Below are 25,205 nucleotides of genomic sequence, written 5' to 3'. Positions count from 1 at the left end.
AATTGGCAAAATAAGCCGTAACGATCAATCTACCTTAAGAAACAATACAGATGCTATCGTTTGCGATAAATATTACAACTTGCTTTTATATCACCGATACGGTCTTATCGACAAAATGTTAAAAGGTTGTTGACAAGTTTTAGATAAAGATAGTAAGGCGATAGTGTGCAATCAATGATGTGTATATCAGTGGTCAGACATTAATGATAATATTGATAATTTACAGGTCAACTCCAGATCACGTCTCTAATAAAGCCTTTGGCTTTACTATCATTTCTATAGTCATCAACTCTGTAGCGATCAATAGCGATCCTACACACGTGATAATCAGAATCAAGAGTGGGCAGCGCTGCAACGACGAGTACACAATACAATGTGGATCTATCTACGCCTGTTTCCACTCCAACTTGAGCCATGAATTGAAGAATTAGACATCTCAATACGACAATACTGTGAGCAATTGAGCAAACAATATATCTGATTGGTCATAAAATCTAGGAACATTGTGACAAAGTGAAGCATTGAATGTTTGGGGAGTTGAACGTCAAGTATGACAGTTCTGTTTTATGGTCGCACAGCTAATAGGTTATATCAGATGATATACTTACTTCATTTGTTTGACTATAGTACTCTTGCCCGACTCGCCGGCTCCTGTAACAAAACAAAAAAATTATTAAACGTTTCTTAAGAATTCAAAAACAGATGTTTGTACTTTTCAGCTGTTACACACATATTTATAATATCATTCATTATCTATTCAGTAATTCATAAGCGTACATTTGCTTAAATTAGTAAATAAACAAATTAGATAATAATGCCTACATCAATAAAACAAACAGCTTTATTTTATTTATATAGACAGAAACAATGTCCATTCGAATATTCGTAGTGGCTTTGAATACTTTCCCTGTTTTCGTTCGTTTTTCACATTCTGACGCCGATTTTGATACTAATTTTGGCCAGTAGAACAAGATTTTTAGAATGTATTATAATACATATAATTTCTATGCTGCTAATCACTTGTATAATTTCGTGTAGACGAAAAGTGAATATTTACTAGGATTCTAGCTGGTTCACTTTAACTTAGTTACCAAACGTCACAGGAAGGTAAAAGTTAACATATAAATAAGTACCTTTGTTAAATTGATATGAAGTGACATGTCAATTTACCAATGATATAGGTAACAAAGCTGCGTTTACTGGTCAAGGAACGGCGATCGACGAAATCGACTTCTTTACGTCATCTCCGTTGGTATAAATTTATTCTCAATGCAAGAGCCATAATTGTGCAAGAGGATTTTAAACAGATCCCATCAAACAACTTATGAAACGCCACTCATAGAGATCGGACAGAGTCGGGTTCAAGACGACCATTAGCAGCTGCAATAAAACTGGCAATGATATAAAACTAGTTAATTACCGTACAAATGTAAACTGTAACAGTTCACATTATGCATGTCTCGGTGGTCGGTTAAAAATAGCAAGGGAATAAATAAATAAACGCGTTGCCCGAGATCCAAGATCCGCGACCCGAGGCCGAATATTGAGAACATGCTCATTTTCAAACATATAAGTGCTCGTTTTAAATGGACATGTAAATAAATCCCACTAATAAATAACATTACAAAACCTAAAGGTTCTTTGCGAAGAGACATAAAGACGCAGTGGAATTGGCAACGAAGAAAACAAGGCATGAGATTTTTTCATCCCGAAATTAGAAATGCTATGGCATGGCACTGTAGCTTCTGTCGCGCGAATGTTTAGTTATACTCTGTTATACTGATACTGACGATTACTGGGTTTGTTTAGTTAATTTTGCAACAGCTCCAAGCGCATCAATGTAGTATTAAATAAAACTGTACCTAACTGTCAGTAATCTTATCTTGGTCGTGTAATACTTAAGATACACTTATTGATAATAACAGACGACCAAGTAGGTACCTAATTAATTGAACAAAATTTAAAATACATAATAGATAAACTGGAGTTTTATAAGCAAAACAAACTTGCTAGAGATTGTCGACATAGACAGTCTAACACGTTGTGCTCAATTAAGAGCAAATAATAATTAAACTGACGAATAACGTGGGAGTCGCAAAATGAACCTCGTCGAATATAGAGGTCCAGGCATCGTGACCCTTCAATTGCCTCGGCAGTCGGCAGCGAACGGCCGATCTCTGACCCTAAGATACACATATCACCTACAACTTGCCTCCTGATTTAATAACTCAAGCTAACATAATAATTCCCGTTCATTCAGCGAAGATTATTATGCACGCACGTGACATTACTGGCAAGATACACCGAACATTACAGCTCCAAAAGTCAGCAGATATTATTATGTTTTTGACGCAATGCCGCATGCCGCATTCAAACCATATTTATGGCAACAAAAACGAACGATCTGTCGTGATACTAGTGGCGGGGATATCAGATCGGCGTTAAAAGTTTCAACTGAAACACCTATCCATCTTTTATTTACGTTTTATAAAATGGTTCGTAGCAACTTTTACAATAAAAATTGCTGGAAATCGCGTGACTGCGGGCACTATCAATTTTTTTTTACTGACGCCTCTCCTAAATGGTGGGACACGTTTTAAGACAACTGCTTAAAATATTAAAACACTATATGTAAAAATAAATGTTACTCTTGATGACAAAAGGTAAATTGTCCAAAGTCCTAAAGTTCAAGCGTCCTGAATGAATATGTTAAGTTAGTTATAATGAAGAGAGATTTCTCAAGTAACGGCAGAAGTGCCTCGTTCGTTACTTTGCACTTGCTGGAAAAACACAAGCCTCGATTTGGTTGATATTCAGTTGAATAGTGCAAAAAAGTATGCAACTGAAGCTTAAACCAAGTTTAAAGACGGAATCTCGGTATAGTTTTTTTTCTATACATGACGTTCTCTTCATTTATGATCTTTTTCAGTTAGTGATCTCTTTCGTAAAATTTAAATCTAAAAAAATCTATTTTGCACATAATATTCCAAAATAGGTGAGTATTTACATGTTATACCTATTCCTACGATTCCCACACACAACCATCAAGTAGGCAGGTGCACGACGTGTTAGTTTTGAACACAATGACATGCTGTTCATAATCTCCATGATGAATCTGGAAATTTTCCTTTTAGGCGTTTCCATTATCTGTGAGCGGTTCTCACGGCTTGATGCGATCGGGCGAGGAGCGCGCCTCGTCAGCAACTCGGATAGTCGGTTACCGAAGTCGACGGCAGTTTCGAGCTGTCATGCTATCGCCGAGATAGCATCGCGTGCTCGAACACCCGCCGAGCGACCGCCTGATAAAATATGTAGCTACGTATGTACAGTACCTGTCTGAAACGAATGCCGCTCCTACGATCCACAATACATCACCTAATTGCCATGGTAGGCAAAGCTACAACCAACAGGTTAAAGGCTAAAAGTGGGTAAATGGTGGGTTTAATTTAATTTAAGCCAATGAGCTTGCGGGTGTTCGTTGGCAGTTGTGTACGATTTGTTGTTTGTTGAGTACCCTTTTGGAAGTAGAATACATACCTAATATTTTGTACAGATTTCATGCTGGTTCAACTATTCTTGACAACTTATAACAAACTGAACAAGTACTACTTGCATTGCAACGCTCTTTTTTCTAGGTACTATACGAGCGCGAAACTGCAAAGGGCAATAAGTTAAATTCCTCAAATGTCCATTTTTACTCCTACTTGAAATACTAGTCACATAATGTGAGCAAAGTGTTTGTTCATCAATAAATCACACCCATCTAAGGTTCTAAGGAGCCTGTTATTCTGAATAAGGCCTCATCAACCTCCATGGGCAGATCGCCGCACCGGCAACGGTCACGGGGACACGACGTGACACATCAATTAACTTCTACCCAGCAAGATATCGCTTGACATGTGTGTCACCGCGTGTGTAATAGAACTAGTATGTACCTTACATCTGTATTTGGTGAAAATATGCCAGTTGAATTGTACAACAATCGTAAATGGACGGTGATGTCGAAGGTACCCATAAATGTTATTGATTTCTACTAGGATTTAAATCGTGTAAAATATATCTGTCTCTCGGTTTTGTAAAGTCATATTCATATAATACATATGGGTACAACATATACAATGCCTCTCAAATATGCTATTTCTGATTTCTAAAGACCTGTGCTAACTTCGTAACATATCCTGACAGTGTCATCATCCCCCAGCTAAAACTACTGAGCCACAGACATGAAATTTGTCAGACTTATTCCTTGAAGATATAGAGATGCAGTTTTTTCGAAATTCGCAAGGGATAGAGAATTAAATAAAGGGGGAAGGGAAGTTAGGCCTCCGGATGTCCCACTCACCGGACGAAACACGGTAGCAAAACACTATTTCACGCCATATTCTGTGGGAGTGTGGTACTAACCCGGTCGAGCCGGCCCATTTGTACTTACTGCAGCCAGCAAGTAAGTAGTTACAGTAAGGCTCTACCACATTTTTTTTTTACTATGCAATGGCTAATCTTAATTGGACACTAGCAAAATTATTCTCTACAGGACAAAGCCCATAATTTAGAGAAAATAAACTAACAAACCACTACTTATTTTATTAAGACTAAAGGGCAACACACACAGAAAGCGTGCGCGGGTCGGGTCGTGTCCGCCGCGTGAGCTGCGCGGTTCGTTGTATTCACACAGAGAGCGGGCGCGGGCTCGCAGCGGCTATCAATGCTGCCAGTTTAGTGACTTAGTCCATAGAAGTGACGACTTTTGCTTAAATCTTAGCGACCGCAAAAAAGTTTTGACGACCAAAATGGTTTATCAGGCGACTTTTGGAGTACAAATTAAAACAGTTCTAGAACCAATAATAGATACGACATTTTTGTCAACTCGACACAGAATTATACAGTGCCGCGAGATATATGTGGAAACGACAAACGCGCTTGCGCACCAAGGTCAAACTTTATTTACTTACTTAATTAAATCCAATTTATGTAATGATGGGCGATGGATGGAATTTTTAAAAGTGGCTGATTTTTATTTATCGACAGGAATAAGCTTATACTAGTCAATGGAAAAAATATCAGATTTTTCTGTAGTACCAACCAATACCAATTAATTAAAAAAATAAAATACTTAGATTTTATTCTCGCCAAAATGAACTAGCTACTGCGCATGAATACGGTTATTAGGGTTCCGTAGCCAAAATTGCAAAAACGGAACCCTTATAGTTTCGCCATGTCTGTCTGTCTGTCTGTCTGTCCGTCCGCGGCTTTGCTCAGGGACTATCAATTCTAGAAAGCTGTAATTTTGCACGGATATGAAAACTATCCCGACAAAATGGTACAATGAAAAAATTTTTTGGGTACCTTCCATAGACGTAAAGAAGGGGTTTTCTTTTCTCATCCAATCCTATAGTGTGGGGTCTTTTAAATTAAAACCATTAGGGGGTTACTAAGACGATTTTTCGATTCAGTGATTTGTTTGCGAAATATTCAACTTTAAAGTACAAATTTTCATTAAAATCGAGTTTTAGGGGTTTTTAACTTAAGCTTTAGGGATAAATATTTTTGAGAGTTGGTAACTCTGCGCTCGGCCCGCGCGCTGTTTGTTACGACGGGCGGGCGACGGGCGCGGGCTTGCGCACGATCCGCGCCCGCTTTCTGTGTGTTGCCCTTAACCCTTTCGAACCCAGCTGGTACGACCGTGCGGGTTAACTATGTACTTACAGTACAGGTCAAAAGTTTAAGTTCACTCTGTGATTTCGGTTGAATGGAATTTTAACGAATTTATTTATGAAATTATTCAACAGTCTTTTATTACAAGTAAAAACAAAGCTAACCCTCTAATTTAAAACCACAATCCAACCAAAAAAAAAAAAACAGTACTTAACAATTCTTTTTTCGGGTGGAAAAGCGTGACGTTGCAAAATGTTTTGATAGTTTCTTATCCATTTTGCCATTGACTCTCACCAGATCACCAACTTATCACCCGCAAAGAATCCCCAGCTCATAACTGATCCTCCAACTGTGCTTCACTGTTCGCTTCTCGCATAGTTTTGCCTTTCATTCCCCTACTTGTCGTCGTATATTTTGACGACGTCTCCCCCAAAAATTTCAATTTTGATTTGTCAGAAAATAAAACGTTAGACCATTGCTCAGGCATTCATACAATCTTTGTATTTTTGAGGCCATTGCAATCTTTTGCCCATAGGTATTCTGTTTATGTAACAAAGGTTTTTTGATTTCTGGAGCAGTTAGAGTTAATTGGCGTTTGCTCTGGACGCATAAAATAATCTCTTCGCTCTTCGCTGTTTCTCGTTTTCGTTTCAAAGCACCTAAATAAGACAGCAGGTTGAGAAACCTTAATTATTTCAGGATTTTTTGGGGTTGTGTTGTGTAGCCTTCATTGGACAGAAATACAATACCAGCACGAGTGTCAACACTCGGATCGACTTTGCGAACCCTTTTAATAATTGCGGACTTTATTAAACCTCATAGGAAACACAGAAAATATTCTTTAAACGCATGATGCGTTTGCGAATAACAATATAAAAAACCCTCGAAGAAGTATTTATTTTGTTATTGGGTAGTCATGGACCCAATTAAACGTCTAAAATACAAAGTATATGCTATATTTGAATATAATTTAATATGAAAACCTAATTTCACAGACTGAACTTAAACTTTTGACCGGTACTGTAGGTACATAAAGTCCATTGTCGTAACTCTTTTCACACTCGGCTGGGTTTGAAAGGGCTAATAGTAAGAAGGGATCCCATAACCCCAGAATATTTTCGGTTTGGTATGAATGAAGCACAAATACCAAAAAAATATTTTTCAAACCGTGTCCTCAGCCAAATCATGCCCAATCTTTTATGAGATAAGATGATTCTGAAATAGACTAGGTAAGGTAAGAGTATGGGTCTAAAATGTCAAAGGTATAAAGCCGCGTATCCACTAGAGGCAGCCTCGGGCCGAGCGGCTGCCTCGCTCCGAGGCCGCGCAAGTGGAGACGCTGCCAAAGGCACGGCTCAGACTGAAGCTCCTTTGAGCACGGCCAAAAAACCGACAAAATATGGCTCGGCTCGCGGTGCTCGGTCTGAGGCTGCTCTAATGGATACGCGGCTAAAAACTATATAGTATATACCGACATAGCCCGAAGAATTGCGAAACTAAAGTGGCAGTGGGCGGGGCACATTCCTCGCAGGACTGATGGCCGATGGGGTCAGAAGGTTCTCGAATGGCGTCCGCGGACCGGGAGACGAGCTGTAGGTAGGCCTCGAACAAGATGGAGCGACGACCTGGTTAAGATCGCGGGATCGCGGTGGATGCGGAAAGCACAAGACCAGTCTGAGTGGAGAGCCTTGGGGGAGGCCTATGTCCAGCAGTGGACGTCTTTCGGCTGACATGATGATGATGATGATGATCCAACTTAATCCAAATGTCAACCTGTTTCAGCATCATGGATTAACGGACACAAGCATACACATACAAAATTTGCATTTATAATACTAAATTAGGTTGCATTGTGTTCTTTTGGCAGATATTCAAACATTAAATATGAGTGAAGTAAAAAGAGAATTCAATTTATTTTTAGTTAATCCAAATCTATACCGAAACAACAAACAACAATCAATCCTATATTGCGGTAACAGCCTGTTTTATTTTATATATTTTAAGTACAAATATAAACTTAATTATATTGTTTGACTTATCAGGAATCATATTAAGCCTGATAATAATACATAATTATAATGATTGACCTCTGTTCACAATAGCATAAATGTGACTTACTAACCAAACAAATATTTATCACCCAAAGAGGAAATGTTGGGTTAGGTAAAACCCAACGAATAACCTAAACATAAATCTATGTTTCAAGAATTATGTTACTTTTATCTATTTTATAGTGCTTTGAGTTTTTCGAAATTCATGTGCGAAATTACATTTGAAATTTACCACGAGCTTTGTGGTGAAGGAAAACATCGTGAGGAAACCTGCATAAACCTGCGAAGCGATTCAATGGTGCGTGTGAAGCAGAGGCGTCTTTACCTATAGTGCAGGGTGTGCATTGCACACGGGCAGCGGTGTTAGGGGCGCCGGCCGCGGCACTTTGTACCTATTTCATTTTGATCGCGCGCTTCCTAGATAGCGCTAAAGTAATAAATGCACACGGGCGCTACATGGGCTAAAGACGCCGCTGGTGTGAAGTTCCCAATCCGCACTGGGCCCGCGTGGGAACTATGGCCCAAGCCCTCTTGTTCTGAGAGGAGGCCTGTGCCCAGCAGTGGGCCATATATAGGCTGGGATGAATAATGAATGTGCAGCTCGTCTAGTTAGTCATCTTTAAATTAAATAAGCGTAATTTAGTAGTAAGTTTGTTTTACATCAAGTAGGTGACTAAAAAGATCCAGACAACTGTACCAACTTTACAGTTCATGATACTTTGTTGATTATGCTGTCTGTTAAATTAACTAATATTGAAGTAAATCCTAAGAATTGGAAGTGGGTAACAGATGCTAATTTTTAGGGTTCCATAGCCAAATGGCAAAAACGAAACCCTTACGGATTCGTCATGTCTGTCTGTCTGTCCATATGTCAAAGCCACTTTTCTCCGAAACTATAAGAACTATACTGTTGAAACTTGGTAAGTAGATGTATTCTGTGAACCGCATTAAGATTTTCACACAAAAATAGAAAAAATAAATTGGGGTTTCTGTAACTGACTCAAAAAATTTTTTTTTATCAAACCCATATGTGTGGGGTATCTCTATGGATAGGTCTTCAAAATGATATTAAGGTTTCTAATATATTTTTTTTTCTTAACTGAATAGTTTGCACGAGAGACACTTCCAAAGTGGTAAAATATGTCCCCCCCCCCCTGTAACTTCTAAAATAAGAGAATGATAAAACAAAAAAAAAATTGCATTACCTTTCAAACTTCCACCGAAAATTGGTTTGAACGAGATCTAGTAAGTAGTTTTTTTTAATATGTCATAAATCGTAAAGTAAAGGAAACTTATATTATGTTACTAGCTGGTATGGAACCCTTCATGGGCGAGTCTGACTTGCACTTGGCCGCTTTTATTTCTTATAAGCTCTCCTGAATGCATTTAAGTACCTAGTTAGACATAATTTTTGCAGTTTTTTTGTGTATTTACTTGTGGATATTTTTCTCAGTTGGAATCTTAACTTTTTTAAATCAAAATAATCAGAAATGCCACACTGAAATTGTAACTGGCAAAGCAGCTAAGGTTTGGGCAGGCTTTTACAAAGTCACTTCTATATAACTTGGGATTGGTATAATAGATACCATAGATTGATAAAATGATGAAGGATTGAAAAGGTAAATATCCTGAAAGTAAGTCTTGTATTATGAAGTTTGAGAGTAAAGCTGAGACCAAATTGCAGACACTCAATCTCTTTTTACCCTACATTCAATCATTCTTATAAACTGAAAGAAAGATATAATGAATTTGCTTGTGATTCCGAGTGTTGGACAAGAAGTCTCTTGATAATATGAGCAAATGGTATTTCGTAGTCACTCTCACAACAAACTAGAATAGTTCTGAATGTGCAACATTTATAGAAAATTTTGTTCAGACAGAAAAACCTGTCTTATAAACATACATTGTTATCATGGGAGCAAAAATGATTTGACAGTATTGATAGATTATTACAAATAAGCAATAACAGAAGTGACACTTAAATCGAGCAACATTTTATGCCTACAAGTTCAAAATTTATTCATATTATTTCTAACATCAGACCTCCATACTTGACTTGATTGATAGTACATACTTAAAAAGATTAACTACACAATCAAAACGCAAACTCTTCAGTCACTTTTCCTATTAGACATTGTCATTTATTAATTATTCGTAATAATAATTGTGTTCACAACATAATCAGGGAGTGCTTTAAAAAATGCCACGAAGGAAAAAAACGTACAATGAATTTGTGGAGTTGTGGATAAAGGGTTACCCCGAATCACAGGCTCGCGATACAAAATTATATTGCTCTAAGTGCAATGTAAGTTTCCGTCAAACAAAATCTTCTGTGGAACGACATTTCAACTCGCAATTTTAACTTCTTAGATGCTTAGAATTTGTAGGGAGAATATATCCATTTTACTAAATAGACATTCTGTTGTATCTATGCTTTAACTGATTTGTTTTTGCACTGTTGCACTTTGTTTTGGCATAAAAGGTAGAGCTAGCAGTATGCTCATCCTCAATATAAGGTCTTGAGGTAAAAATTACATGCATGCATTCAGCATGTTTTCAATCACTTTACTGCTAAGGTATCATTTTTGTTATTACAAAGAATTAATGGTAGCACGTAAACATCATGTAATATTTTGATGATTACAAGTACATATATATTATTAGAATGAATACTATGACAACTTTCAAGTAAATATTAGAGTAAGTTTTATTAAAGTTAATACCACCTGGTACAGTTGATGTTTATTTAGGGTTCCTAATGAAAGGTGAAAATATTATAATTATGCACTGTGGAGCAACTATGCTCTGTGTGAAAAGGCTAGATTTTAAGCCAGAAAATTAATTTAAAAAATTCTACTTGTAATTAACTTTTGTGCCATCTTATCCTAAACTTAAAGCAATTAAATATGAACTCTACAATTAGCTTCATTTCCTGGTGTAATAATAATAATATTGTGCCAATTTGCTCATTGCTGCATTAAAAATTTTGGAAAGATAAACTTCCCTCATTTCAATTTCAACCTTGCATGCACTCAGAAACAGCACTATGATTCCAATGTCTTGTTTAGAATTTGATGACTTTATTCTTTTTGTAATTGCTGTAGGTATCTGGAGAAAACTGTGTACATAAAAACATGACAATGCAAAACTTGTAACACATTCCCTGAGCAGTAATAATTCAGGAAAATGTGAACCTTTACTAATAATCAAATCAGAAGGCACTTTCGATTCTATACGGAACAAACACACATGCATACCAGCATATTGATGAGTACAGAGAGAAAGCTAGCCAACTGTGGCATCATACCCTCATATCAAAAGAACATCAACAGACCTAAACGACACGGGGTTGCGAACTTTTCGAGATTTAATTTACATAACGGAGCAACCGCCGATACGTAAATCATATCTCGGCGTCAACCGCCGCAAGTTCATGGGTGCGGCCATGTGCCTTCAAACAAAAACGAGCTTTATATACCTAACAAAAGCAGCTTGATATCCTTGGAAGCCTGGATGCCATCCACCTTCAAATCCCTTTCAATTTGTCGACTGCGAGCGGCCGCCGCTCGCTCCTCGGCCGACTGGGCGCATCCCATGTCGGCAGCTGTTCTCTGCGTTGCCGCCTGGCTGCCGGCCGCCCCGAGCCGGGCGCGCTCTCACCGCTCCCTCTGCATGCGCTCCGCACGCCGCCTGCCGCTCCGGCCCCACCGAAGACACCCTATGCGACGATAACTACAGCGAGAAACTCGACGATACTCAACACACAGTAACCTAACTCAACACTTATCACTCCCAATCCTAATCGTACACACTCAGAACCGACGAACAGAACACCACCGCGAATATCTTTAGTCTATGATTCTATCGACACTGAAAACGCGTAACAGCGACCCGAACTTTAATTGAATGCGAATCCGTTTAAAAATATGAGATAATGGCGGCCGGATGACAAGCTAGCTCCGCTCCGTGACGGCGACCGCGCCCCGCTCGACTGACGTTCGGGTGCGTTCGGTTCTCTTCGTTTGGGCTCGCTCACACATGCGTGAAAGTAAATTCGACTTGAAATGAAACAGCATGACTCGTCGTGTAGGAGCAATGCGCTTGTGAATGCGCTCAAATAAAATAAAATAATTAATTAAAGAGAGTATTGAATAAGGAATTAATGCAATGTGTAGGGGATAATATAATAATATTAATAGGTAATAAATTGAAATCATACTAACTATTACTTTGCTTTGGTGCGGATGCTACATCATAAACACTATGGGTACTTATTTAAAATCGTTTTAAGCCCTATTTTACGACTCCTGCCCTGCACATGGTCTTGTTTTTACTCATCTTACTGGAGGGTTCTTTTTTTCCAAAAAAATTATGTATGTCTATCTCTTTGGTCATCTCTGTAGCCTAATCGACTGGACTGGAGTTTACTAGACATGCAATAAACATCGTGCAAGTTGCATTAGATTGCGAGGCGCCGTAAAGTGGTCAATCGAGCACCGCAAGGTAATGCAACTTGCACGATTTTTCTTGCAAGTCTAAACTCGGCTTTAGTCTGAGAAAGCTACACCCATATACTCTTTGGCTACACCCAAGATCTCTAGTATATGGCTACACCAATCCAAGTAAGCACAGTGTAAGAAAATGTAAATTCTTTAGACTTTGATTGAAGTAAGTAAGTGTACCTAACTCATGTATACCTACGCTGAATAGAGAGCGAAATGCGAAATCTAAGAAACAAAAAGTATATTTTCGTTAAATCTTCAGTTTTTCCCATGTTTCCGCACATCCTCCTGCCTGAATCATTTAATAGGTAAGTAATATAATTAATAATTAATTTACAAAAGTAAAAATAGTACAATTTGCATGGGCCGAGAACGCCTTTACAGAAAATCATAGGATGCATTAAATAGAAAAAAAAACCGGCCAAGAGCGTGTCGTACACGCCCAAAATAGGGTTCCGTAGCCATTACCAAAAAATTAAGCAATATTTTTCTAAGGATTTCGTATTTTATACGGAATCTTCCAAGTTTAGGTATATTTTATACCTTAGGCTACTATTTACTACTAATAATTCTCAAGCAAACTTAGCTTGAAAGTTTGATATACTTACTACCATCCTAAATTTTTCAAATTTTTCCACCCAACGGTTTAGATTTTAGAGGGGGGGGGGGACGCTCGATTTGTATGAAAATTTGCACTTTAAAGTTGAATATTTCGCAAACAAATCACTGAATCGAAAAATCATCTTAGCATACCTACCCCTAATGATTTTAAAAGACCTATCCAACGATACCCCACAATATAGGGTTGGATGAGAAAAAAAATCACCCCCACTTTACCTATATGGGAGGTACCGTAAAATTTCTAGGGTTCCGTGCCTTTGAATTTTGCATCTGCAATACAATGTACTCTATAGTCTTTTTTTTCCGTCTGTATCTAGGTATTCAGCATCACATCATCTCGTCTTTATGCCAGAGCGGTGCAAGTGCACCTTCTTGCGAGACGCCGGTGTTTTGTGTCTGTGTGTTATGTTGCTGTGTATTAGCACTATTTTCTAAGGAACGGGTAGCGAATAAGTCAAGTTGATAAAAAAGTGCCTATACCTAACTATAATTAGTAATTAAATTTTTACACTTTGTAGGTACCTTACCCTCAGTGCGCTTACAATCACACTTAGCCGACTTTTTATGCACACATGAAAATAGTCTTGTGGGTACTCTTTATCCCCAGATAAATTTGATGTTTTGACTCAGTCCGTAGTGATATGCCTACCTATATTGATATGTTCAAATCTGTCCAGGGAGAAAACAATATCCCTAGGCACTAGATGAGTGTATTATCATAATCTGCGCATCACATTACTGAATGTAATCCTTACCGCTACGATGAGGTTGACATCCGAGCTTTCCTTGAAGATCAATAAATTGATAACCTGTTGGTGTGGTTAACGTGTGCCTTGAAGCTTCCTACTTATAAGTACTATCTTATTTATTACATATACAACCTACGTAGAAGCAGTCAGTCCCCAGTGAAGCTTCTCAAAGTGAACTCCGTGGACCCATGGGGCTTCTCGAAACTTCTGAAGGGGATTGACAAATGTACTGCCATACAAAACAAATACTTAGTGTTCTGCAATGTGAGGTTGCAGAGTTCAACCTTACATTAAATCAAAATGTTAATGTCAACTTTAGACTGTTGTGGCTCCCACAAATATTTAGTGTTCCAAAAGGGTCCCGTCACAAAAAAAAGTTTGAGAGCCGCCGCCCAATGCTCTATATAGTCGGTCCAGCGAAAATATCAAGAAGAAATTTGATATATAATTATGGATTTGACGCGACAGAAAGTTTGGTAGAACCACCGTCTGGCAGCTCGCTCTAAGCCTCTTTCCGCCGCGGTACCTAAGTTGTAAAAGTCATCAGAGGCTGAGCAGCAACAGTCAGCATAAAAAACGAAATTTTGCTCAATACTGTACAGTCCAATCCTTGTCGCACCTGTGATCGTAGATTTATACATACTTTACCATAAACATATACCCTCTTAGGCCTCTAGTTTGGCAACGCATCTGCAATACCCCTGTTGTTGCAGACTATGTTTATGGGCGGTGGTGATCTCTTACCATTAGGAGACCCACTTGCTCGTTTGCCATCCAGTTGAATAAAAAAAAAACCATATTGCTTTACATACAGCATCCACGGCCATTAATTTCAGTTATTGAAAATGATATGCTGTAATAATGTAAATACAACGTCATCGTACGTCCCTGAAGTGCCGGAGCGTGCCGGCGCAGTCAATAGAGGCCGGGGCGTGCGCGCGCACGGTTGGCTAGAGAGGGACAGAGGAAGACCCACCGAGGAGCAGCAGCTTGATGTCCTTCGCGGCCTGGACGCCATCTTCCTTGAGGTTTCTCTCGATGAGCTTGCTGCGCGCGATGGCGGCGCGCTCCTCGGCGGACGAAGCGCAGCCCATGGCGATGGCGCGCACGGCCTGGCTCGCTACGCGCGGCAGCGCCGTGCTCCTCGCATGCTCGCGGCCCGTCGTCGCGCGCAGGGGGCCGCGCCGCGCGCGCTTTCGCTCGCGCACGCGCACCGGCACCGACGGGACACCTCGCGCCCGGAGCACGTTGGAACACCGGCACCGCAGCGACCCGGCACTGGCAGCAGAGCGCTGAGGACGGGTGAGGGTTCGAGGTGGCGCCGCGGCGTGGGCCCGCGAACGAATGACGGACGCGCACCCTGCCGCGCCGCCGGCTCTGCGCACGCTCGCGCCGCCGCCTCCGCCACCCGGTGCCTCCCTGACACACTAATTACACTCCACGTCAACCTTGTAATACCTATCACAAGCTCTCGCGTTATTCACAAAACAAAAGGCATGCAATTTGCTTCTGCCGCGTGCAGTTAAATAAACTTAATCGATAGAGTTAATAACTCGTTGCTTCTACCGTCAATTCGATTTATGTATTACTACATTAATAGGAATAATTACCTACATCACAGCCTACATTAAATGTAGGTATCGCTACGCTGAGCTAGCGATTCAGGCCAGAGCAATTTTTAATAACTGCAGCTAGCTGAAAATAAACAGCAAATACTAATATTATACTGTTAATCACTAATTAGATATAAAAATGGAAAGAAAACCAACAGGTAATCTGGCAAATCCTGCCTATAATCGAGAAAAAAAAAATTGGTTGGTGTTGGTACCCGAATGGATTCTAGAGAGAACCACTCTGTATAAGTGTACACCGTGCTCGGGCTCTGAGAAAATTGAAATTTCCCGCTGGTTTCATTAATCTATACCGTGCAAGGTTGTGCAAGGTTGCAAGGCGACGATAACTTTTATGTCTGTCAAGTAAAATTAAGTGAATTCTAAGTCAAATATATTTAGAGGCTACGGAGTCGTTGCTATTAATGTATTATTATAATCTCAAATTATTTAAATAAATTCACATTATGAAATTTGAATTCTCGGCATTATCGAGGGGAAACATTTCTAGAGCCAAGTAGAATAGATCAAAGCTGTTTGAAACTTTGTCAAAAACGTTCATCTTTGATTATATTAATAACACGACTGAACACGACCAAGCTAACTTTGCACCTCGCAAGAACTTAACAAGAACAGCAGGGCTACTACGAAACACGAAGTTCGTGTCGTGCGGTCCCTCTCGCTCTCATATTTATTAGTTTAAGTGTCAGAGAGACCGCGCGTCACGCTCTTTGAGTTTCATAGAAGCCCTGCAGCAGGCTACTCCGAAACTCGAAGTTCGTGTCGTGCGGTCCCTCTCGCTCTCGTATTAAATAATTTATGTGTCAGAGAGACCGCAAGACACGAACTTCGAGTTTCGTAGTAGCCCTGCAGTTCAAAAATATAAATTCAACAAACAGGAGACGAAAATTCGTAAGACGCGTATCAGCAACAAAGAATGAAAGCTGCTAATGCCAAAATTTTCGTCTCCTATTTGTTTAATTTTTAATTTTTTAACTGTCTTTCTTAAGTAAGAGTAAGGGGTGAAAACTTAGCTTGGTCGTGTTATATATATGTATAATAAATTTGACAAATTGACAGTTGAGTTGACGTTTCCTTCCTTTGTGTTGAGTGAAACCGATAAAAACAAAACGAGCCAAGGTAAATAAATTATTATATTATTAATTATTATTATATTTATCTTTAATTAAACTGACATTGGCCCAAGCCTTATGGCCGCCATTAAGAGGAATAAATAAATAAATAAATTATTCTCAAACAACCTCCGCTCCATATAAACAATTAACCATGGATTCTGATGAAGAAATGGAAAACACTCCTTCTTGGAAAGGAGTGCCAGCTTGCGTAGTGCTTATAAATATCTACGATCCTTTACAACAGCAGACAGCAGAAGCTGCACTTGCAGCGACGAGTCGTCTTATCAGACAGAATCTAAGATTGGCAAATTCCAATCATGTAGGAGTTTGCTTATACGGGGTGGATAATTCTGGTAAAGAAAGCTTCCACGATGTATGCCCGCTGAATACCCCTTCTTTAGAAGAATTTAAAAAACTGCGCGAATTGGATATCTCCTCGTTCAAACAAGCCAAGGAATTCAAAATGTCTGATGTACTGCCGCACTGCAGTAAAATGTTTTCAAGCTGCAAGAAACTGCTTTCTTCTTCCACAGTTTTACTGTTAACAAGACTCGACACTCCCCCAATACAATCAGACCAACTGCCCACAATTCAAACAGTTCATGATTTAGTAGACAACAATATTGAAATTAAATTTTTGAACATCTCTCAATCAGATTATGAAATTGACGAATTCTATGAAAACTTTCTATCTGAGGCTAACAAAGGCAGGGGTGCAGTTATTCCCAGAACTGTTTGGGATCCTAAGGAAATAGAACTGTTGATGCATCAGCAGACTGACAGGCACCTTGCTGTTGCTAAACTGAGCTTAGAGATTGGGAATGGACTTGCTATTGGTGTAGGAGTTTATAATTTAATAAAAAGTCAAGGGCAATATCAAAAGAGAACAAATCTGAATCGTGAAGACAATGCCATAGTTACAAGTGTTACTAAAGCTGTGAAAGTATCTCATAGGCCTGATACTGTTGAGGAAATGGATGTAGACAATGATGGAACAATACAGGTGCCATTGCTGAAATCTGAGTTACTGCACTACCAAGAGTATGGTGGTGAAAGAGTAGAATTTACAGATAATGAAATGAAATCATTAAAAAATCCATTTGGACCACCAATGATGAAATTACTAGGATTTAAACCTTCTCATATACTATGCAAAGAAAAATGGTATCTGAAACCATGCCACTTTTTATTTCCAAATGAAAGTGTTATAGAGGGTTCTACAGTAGCATTTAGAGCTTTGCATCAAGCTTGTATAGAAACATCAATGGTTGCAATTTGTGTATTATGCACAAGGGTGAATGCCAGGCCAAAGATTGTTGCCTTGTCGCCATGTTCATCACCATTAGGTCAAGATGTAGAAATGGGCTTTGATGTCATTCAACTACCGTTTATTGAAAATGTCAGAGAAGTTCCTGTTCCAGAAGAGGAAGAGACCAAAACATCTACTGCTGACAAATCTGTCATGAGAGACATCTTGGAAACACTCAAGTTTGATTATAATTCCAACTTATTTGAAAACCCTAAGACACAGTCTACATACAGAGCTATTGAAGCTATTGCTTTAAATGAGGATGATGTTGAACCATTTGTGGACACAACTAAAAGAGATCCTAAAGTATTTGAAGATTTAAAGGCGGATTTGTTTGAAGAAATATTTGGTCCGTTTGGGCCTACTGCTTCAAAAAGAGCTGGAACGGCTACTAGTTCAGGAGTTTGGAGCAAAAAAGCCCGAACTGAGGAAAATGGTTTGGATGCAGATGCTATATTTAAGCAAAGAGTTAGTAATAAAGAAGTTGATCGTTACACAGTTAAAGAATTAAGAGATCTTTTGAAGTCGACAAGAAATACTAAAGCTCTTACTGGATTGAAGAAAGATGAACTTGTTGAGTTAGTGTATCAATATTATGCTGATGATTGATTCATACTTTTTTTTTTATAAGAGGTATATTTTGGTATAATACATTTCTATCATAAAATGGTTTTTCAACTTATTTCTGCTCATTAAGGGGATGTTTTTATTGTGACAGACTGAGGGAAGACATCCAGAATCAATCAATTACATTTTTTTACACAATATGTATATAATAGTCATATGGGGCGACATGTCAATTTCAAACACTAAAATATTAACTCCTCTGTTATTTCAATTAATATTATTGCTTGATTCTCCATGTCTGCTCCACTCAATCTGAATAAAAGCGCAACTTTATACCTTACCTATAGCCTAACCAACAAAAAGTTGGAAAACCCCTGACTTTGTAACTTCAAAGTTCAATATCTCAAAAACAGCTATACCGATTTTGATGAACATGTTTAAGAAGTATTGCTAGAAAACCTGATTCAAATAAAAAAAACCGCATTCAAATCGATCCACCCATAACACCCTTCTTTTTGCGTTGGGGGTTAAAAAAATATTATTACGTACATGATTTCGTATTACAACAAATAAAGTTCGTGTTTCACTTCATTGCGCATTGGCTATCTCTAAAATGGGATCTTTTTCATCTAACCAAGAGATTAACAAAGAAAGCAGTTGGTAGGACCTTGTGCAAGGTCCACCCGGATTGCTACCACCATCTTTCTCATATCCTGCCGTGAAGCAGCAGTGCTTGCACTGTTGTGTTTCGGCGTGGAGAGTAAGACAGCTGGTGAAATTACTGCCACTTGAGGTATCCTATCTAAGGCCTCTAGGTTGGCAACGCATCTGCAATACCCCTGGTGTTGCAGATGTTTATGGGCGGTTGTGATCTCTTACCATCAGGAGACCCACTTGCTCGTTTTCCATCCAGTCGAATAAAAAAAATAAAAAAAGGCAAGTGATGATTGACTAACCAAATTATTTTTGCAAACAATCTAAAATAGCCTCAGAGTCTAATGACTTCAATAATTATCTGGCTTTAACCCACAGCAATGGCCCTGTATAAGAAAAAGTAAGCTATGACATGACTATGACCCGCTCTTAGTGTGCGTGTTGCAGCAGCCGCCGAGTCACGTTGCTCCCAGAAGAAGGGCTATGGATTAGCCCGAAACATGTCGAGCTAATTCCAGACGTGAGTTATTGTTGTTGTTATCATATCAAATGAGTGAGTGTCACGGTAGTTTCATGTTCTAATCCATCCACTTTTCTGTTGGAACTATGGAAAATCCTTTCTTAGTGCATCATCTAGGATTGTGCCTGCCAAATCTTGTGTGTTAAGTATAAAATTATCAGCCATGGTGTTAAATATGTGTATATATTGACCTTATGGTTAGTGGCATAAAGGTGTATAGATATTATTGACATCTTGGTATACATAAATTAATGGCTGACTGAACAAAAAACAATATTTTTTGTAAAACACTAAACTATATGCTATTATTATAAATTTCAAACACTTAAAAAACATAAAATAAACCTTTGACAAAAATAAAATAAAAAAAACATCAATCTAACGAAATTATTATAATAATAAATAAGATTACACTAAATTACCATTTATTCAGATTCACTATAATCAGACATTTACTCTTAGTCTACAAAGTTTTTAAATATACACTGAGCCATCAGCTGGGCCTAAATGATGAATACCTATAAGCAATGCATCAACCAGAGTCCATACTCCAAGGCCTCCAAAGCTGAACAGTTTTCCGATGCCTTCTTGCCAATGTCCCAAGTAAAACCGGTCAGCCCCAAACCCACCAAGAGTTAAGGCGAGAATCAGGGCCGTGCCCCAACGGGTACCTCCTGTCCATGAGCAACGAATTTTCTTTAAAAATCTCCTCTTTCCAAGACAGATTATGTCATCAGAGACAGTACAGTTTGTTCTGAAAATAAAAATTTAGATGATCAATTGATTGAGTGAACAATGAAAAAACCGGGCAAGTGCGAGTTGGACTCGCGCACCGAGGGTTCCGTACACATTTATAGGGAATTGTGTGTTGAAAATATTTCCCGCTTTTTCTGAGTGATTTAATACATCCAGTTCCAGTGTGCTCCTAAGCAAAACGTATGCAGTGTGGGGTCAGATTATATTGGTCTTTGATATTTACAGACACACATAAAAAATCAAGATTAAAAAAAAAAAGTTTCTAGGACAACTGGAAGTACCCTATAGGTTTTCAGTGCACGGCAATTTTCATGGAATCACGTTGTTTAATGACTGTAACTTTTTGACATTGACTTAAGTTTGATTTTTTCAAGGCTTGAAGAGACCGCAGATATTAGTATTCAATATCAATTTCAGCTTGATACCTCCACGCATTCCTGAGAAAAAGGGTCTTGAAAGCCAGACGGACGGACAACAAAGTGATCCTATAAGGGTTCCGGTTTTTCCTTTCAAGGTACGGAACCATAAAAATAGTGCAGTCAAAACTGTTTATAGGGATATTGAGGCATCAGGCCACTTTTATATGTCTGTTGTTTCACAGGATAACGGACCGTTTTTTTTGGCCAGACTTGCGGTGTTGTATGGCTAAGTCGCGCAACAAAGTGTCCGGTGCATGTACATAAATTCATTGTAAGCCATACAACATCGCAAGTCTGGCAAAAAAAAAGGTCCATTATCTGGTGAAACAATAGACCTACATCTAAAAGTGGCCTGAAGGGACATCAATATTTGGTTGGTTGTTATAACCAGTGTAATTTTGGTACCTATATAGAAGATCATGTTGGGACTTGGTTGTTGTTATATTGCTATAACCACTTGACAGTCTGACAATACCATGGTATCCACAACCAAAATGCTTCAAGCCGTCCGTGGATACTTTAGTGTCATAAAGTTTAACCTTGATTTGTGCACAAATCTCGTATTATAAGCTATTATTATATAAATAGTACTTGAATGAGTAAACATTAATTAACATCACAGTTTTTTTCTTTATTCAAAACCTTGTAGTTCAAACATTGTGGATGCGCGGCGCGTTGCATCCGTCGATAAAAAACCCGGACGGTTTGAGGCGTATCGGTCGCGCACTCCGGACTGTCAAGTGGATAAATACAGGGGGGGACAGTCGCCTATACCGTACTAATTCATGTCGATAGCGCCGCCATCTCCTTTATCTAACCAAAATAAAATAAAACAGATTGTTGTCGTTTGTTTCAGATAGATGTCACTGAAAGCTTGAGATCACAAAATTTTATTTATTAAAAAATATTTTGTCGTTGATAATTACCGCAAAAATGAACTTTATTTTCGAAATTGACAATCGTATTGTAATTTCTAATATAAAAGTCACATAATTGTATCCGCTCAGTCGTTACAAAATATTTTTTGTGTAGCAACCCTCTATGTCAGGCCAGGTGTCTATTCGCGCTCAACAAGGAACAAGATGGCTACGTTGCAATCGAAACTCGTGCACATCGTCCACATAAAAAGTAAAAGACAGTGCTGCAAACGGAAAATTGAGGCTGGTTAAACTTAAGAAGACTGAATTCAACGGTCTCACTTCTCTTTGCAGCCCTGTTTTTAGTTTTATGTGGTTTGAGCTGGGAAGCAAATCCAGTAAAGTAAAAGAATACCTGTGACTATTAATAGCTATAGCGTATGGATGGATATATACATCAATGGTACTAGTTAGAAGCAGACGGCGCTTAAACAGTTGCATGAATGAGCACGAGAGAGGGCCTCTTTTCCCCGTATATTATATACTACTCTTGGATAAATAGTTTTGACTGTATATGTGGCGTTATCTGGTAAAGGTACCTTGTTGTCGTTCTAGTTTCCGAGATAATCGCGCTTGAAGTAAAATGTCGAAAAAATCATTTTTTCTTTTTTTACTCTATATTAATAAGCAGGGTCTAAATTTTAATTTGACAGAGACACAAGTTTTTAAATCGATTTTTGAGTTAAAACATTCCTTAAAGTTTAGTAAGAAAGGTACCTTATTGTCGGTGCCGCTCTTGAATGCTTTCTGTGCGCTCGTATCGGTTTGGAAGACGTGTCGGACGTCGGTACTTGTCGAGCGTCATCATCATTATCATCATCCTAGCCTATACGTCCACTGCTGGGCACAGGCCTCTCTCAGAATGAGAGAGCTTGGCATTAGTTCCCACGCGGGCCCATTGCGGTGCTTGTCGGCGCGTAAAAAACGTCAAGAATCATCATAAAATGCGTTTAATTAGAGTAAGGTAAATCATCAATAACTGGCCACCCTTAAGCGGTAGCCAGTTAGCCCTTATTACACTAGCGATTTGCGACGAGTTGAAAGCGAGGTGAGCGCGCAGCGAGTTCGCTTCGAGCGCGTAACGATTTCACCGCGAGCATGAAACGATATCGCCGCGAGCGCGCAACGATGTCGCTGCGAGTTCGCTGCGTTAGCGCCGAAGACGCCCTATTATTATTATACGAAAGTCTACAATATGGCGTTTTTGGCGCTAAAGCAGCGAACTCGCCATGCGCTCGCAGCAGCGACATCGTTGCGCGCTTGCGGCGAAATCGTTATACGCTCGCAGCGCCTCGCTTGCCTCGCTTTCAACTCTCCCGCGAATCGCTAGTGTGATAAGGCCCTTATTGACGATTTACGCCAATTTGACTTTTTTTTATTCGACTGGATGGCAAACGAGCAAGTGGGTCACCTGATTGTAAGAGATTACCACCGCCCTTAGACACCTGCAACACCAGGGGGATTGCAGATGCGTTGCCAACCTAGAGGCCTAAGATGGGATACCTCAAATGCCAGTAATTTCACCGGCTGTCTTACTCTCCACGCCGAAACACAACAATGCAAGCACTGCTATTCACGGCAGGATTAGCGAGCAAGATGGTGGTAGCAATCGGGCGGACCTTGCACAAGGTCCTACCACCTGCTGGTCTTTAGAGGTTGATTTATAGTAATAATAATAACGATTAATAGTTACAACTACAAATCAAAAGCATTTTTTAGATCTTATTCTTAACTATGTCACTAAACATTTTACGACCGACAATAAGGTACCTTTTCAAATACGTTAATCATTTAGTGTGTTGAGACAAAATTATAGGTTTTTGTAAGAGTTTTAATACTACAGTGTTCTTATTAAGACTATTAAAATTAATCGTAAGTTATTAGCGTTTTCAAATGATATCACTTCATAATCACTAAATATTTTACCACCGACGATAAGGTACCTTTTAGAAAATATATAGTGATTGTACAACTTTTTTACTAAACTTTACCTTGAATTTTGAGATTGAAAAAACTAGTTTTTTAAGATTTGTTGAGTTAATTTGGTCTCATTTGGTATGTTTTAGCGTACTAAAATAAAAAGTTTGTTGATTTTGACTGTTTAATTACATTTGTAAACAACAAAGTTATTTTTGTTAAAGTATTTTTTTTATATAATAAACAACGTTATTCAACAAGTATTATAATAATAGTAGTTCTTATTTAGTGTCCAATTACGCATAATTTTTTTCCTTCGATAAAATCCAATGGAAATATACTATAAATAGAAAAAATGTAAAAAATCCATCAACCTTTTTTTTTTACTTTATGCACTTTGGCAAGGTAAACTATAGAAAACCGTTGTCCAATTACAAATATGTTCTTGAAACCTGAAACCCGTACAATCTACTCCTCAAATAGCATGTCATCTATGTATTCCAACAATAACATACTTTTATTGGGTGTATAAGTTTAATTCAATTTTCTCATAATCTCCTTTTCTGGCTTTTGAGCTTCAACATTTTTTAAAAAAATATCTATTAAACCTACATGCATGTTTCTTACATGGTTCGATAGCTTGTATGTACGATTATGGGGATGCAATAACTCAATACCGACAAAAAGGTACCTTTTGAAGATAACGCCACGCACTGCTTCTAAAAAGTGGATAAATTTAAATGATATAGACTATTATTATAGTAAAAATATGGTACTGACGCGTAGAACTTCAGTGGCGATGCGAGAGAGTTGCAGTTGGCTTTTGGTCACATCGGTGTTCCCATTTTTCAGTCTGGTAGCAAAACCGACACATTGCTGTTCGGTTGAATGTCTTCAAACCCTACAAAAAAAACAGTTACGAGCATTTAGATACGATTAAAAAGAGGTAAATAAGATAAAGCTAATAAGGAAAACTGTATTTGTATAGTACATTATGGAATAAAACTTACAGTACAAGATATGAAAGGCTTCACATTGCAGGAGTAGTTGTACATGCCTCCATATCGGCAATCAATGCTCCGATCACATTCGATACAAGGGTACTGCAGCGTCGAACACTCCTGGTCAGTGGTCGGACAACTTTTTACGTATTCTTCATTCGCGCTAAAACTAAGACCCTTGTCGTTGGTATCTTTCAGCTTATTCTCTTTGCTAGGAAACGGCGGCTCCATATTATTGTTATTAGCTGAAATTTTTACAAAAACGTAAGTACTAAAACAAATAAAAATAATATTAGATTGACTAAATCAAACTTACCCATGTCTGTTATGTGAATGGTATTGAAAATAACTAGCAGAACTAAAATGAAACAGTCTCGTAGAGTTATCTTTACAGGTGTTATTCGTGGCATCATGCTGTGATTACATTTTACGATGTAAATAACACAATTTTACATTAGGACTGCTTGTTAAATGAATACAGAAAGTCTTTCTTTCATTAATTTCTTCCGTCTGTCTTTGGTCTGTCTGTTGTGACTGTCAAAATAATGTCAGTTTGACAAACAAGTTATTCTTACGTTAGAAAAGAAGTTTCAATTTTTTTTCTCAAAAATACAAAGTTATCCATCATCATCGCAAAATTTCAAAATAATAATTAATATAAATACGAGTGACTTTAGCGTGAGGCGGGTGAGCTGCCCTGTTAATTAAATGACATGAAATGAAACAGCACGCCACGCAGCCTTTACGCAGCAGACACCCTTCATCGTGAGTCAGTATTAATTACTAATTGTGCTTGTGCGTAAAGGAACGTGATGCCAGCA

General features: G+C 38.6%; 3 protein-coding genes across 4 annotated transcripts in view; 1 reads left to right on the top strand and 2 right to left on the bottom strand.

Moving 5' to 3' along the window:
• Window positions 1-15,010, bottom strand: part of Galphao (G protein alpha o subunit) — a 56,580-nt gene extending 41,570 nt beyond the window's left edge. Inside the window, exons 1-2 of one of the 2 annotated variants that reach the window (XM_074097308.1) lie at window positions 14,555-15,010; window positions 609-651 (exon numbers count right to left, since the gene is read on the bottom strand). In XM_074097308.1, coding sequence (XP_073953409.1) covers window positions 609-651; window positions 14,555-14,672 — 161 coding nt within the window. In that variant the 5' untranslated portion in view covers window positions 14,673-15,010. Of the gene's footprint in view, window positions 1-608; window positions 652-11,184; window positions 11,702-14,554 lie in introns of those variants that run through there. The other variant, XM_074097307.1, reaches the window with a different exon arrangement.
• A 1,071-nt stretch (window positions 15,011-16,081) lies between these two features.
• Irbp (Inverted repeat-binding protein) lies at window positions 16,082-18,304 on the top strand. The gene has a single exon (XM_074097306.1). It carries the CDS (start codon window positions 16,476-16,478, stop codon window positions 18,240-18,242), a length of 1,767 nt encoding a protein of 588 aa, XP_073953407.1. The 5' UTR covers window positions 16,082-16,475; the 3' UTR covers window positions 18,243-18,304.
• Window positions 18,305-19,751: 1,447 nt separating this feature from the next.
• amx (TM2 domain-containing protein 3 almondex) lies at window positions 19,752-24,945 on the bottom strand. Its single transcript, XM_074097310.1, is given in 5 exon segments — window positions 19,752-20,128; window positions 24,164-24,203; window positions 24,206-24,284; window positions 24,394-24,629; window positions 24,701-24,945. Coding segments are annotated over 5 exon segments (732 nt in total). The 5' UTR covers window positions 24,798-24,945; the 3' UTR covers window positions 19,752-19,848.
• Window positions 24,946-25,205: the final 260 nt, after the last annotated feature.

This window comes from Choristoneura fumiferana, chromosome 14 (genome assembly GCF_025370935.1).
Source record: "Choristoneura fumiferana chromosome 14, NRCan_CFum_1, whole genome shotgun sequence".
Taxonomy (NCBI): domain Eukaryota; kingdom Metazoa; phylum Arthropoda; class Insecta; order Lepidoptera; family Tortricidae; genus Choristoneura; species Choristoneura fumiferana.
This window is presented reverse-complemented; position numbering and strand designations above follow the sequence as displayed.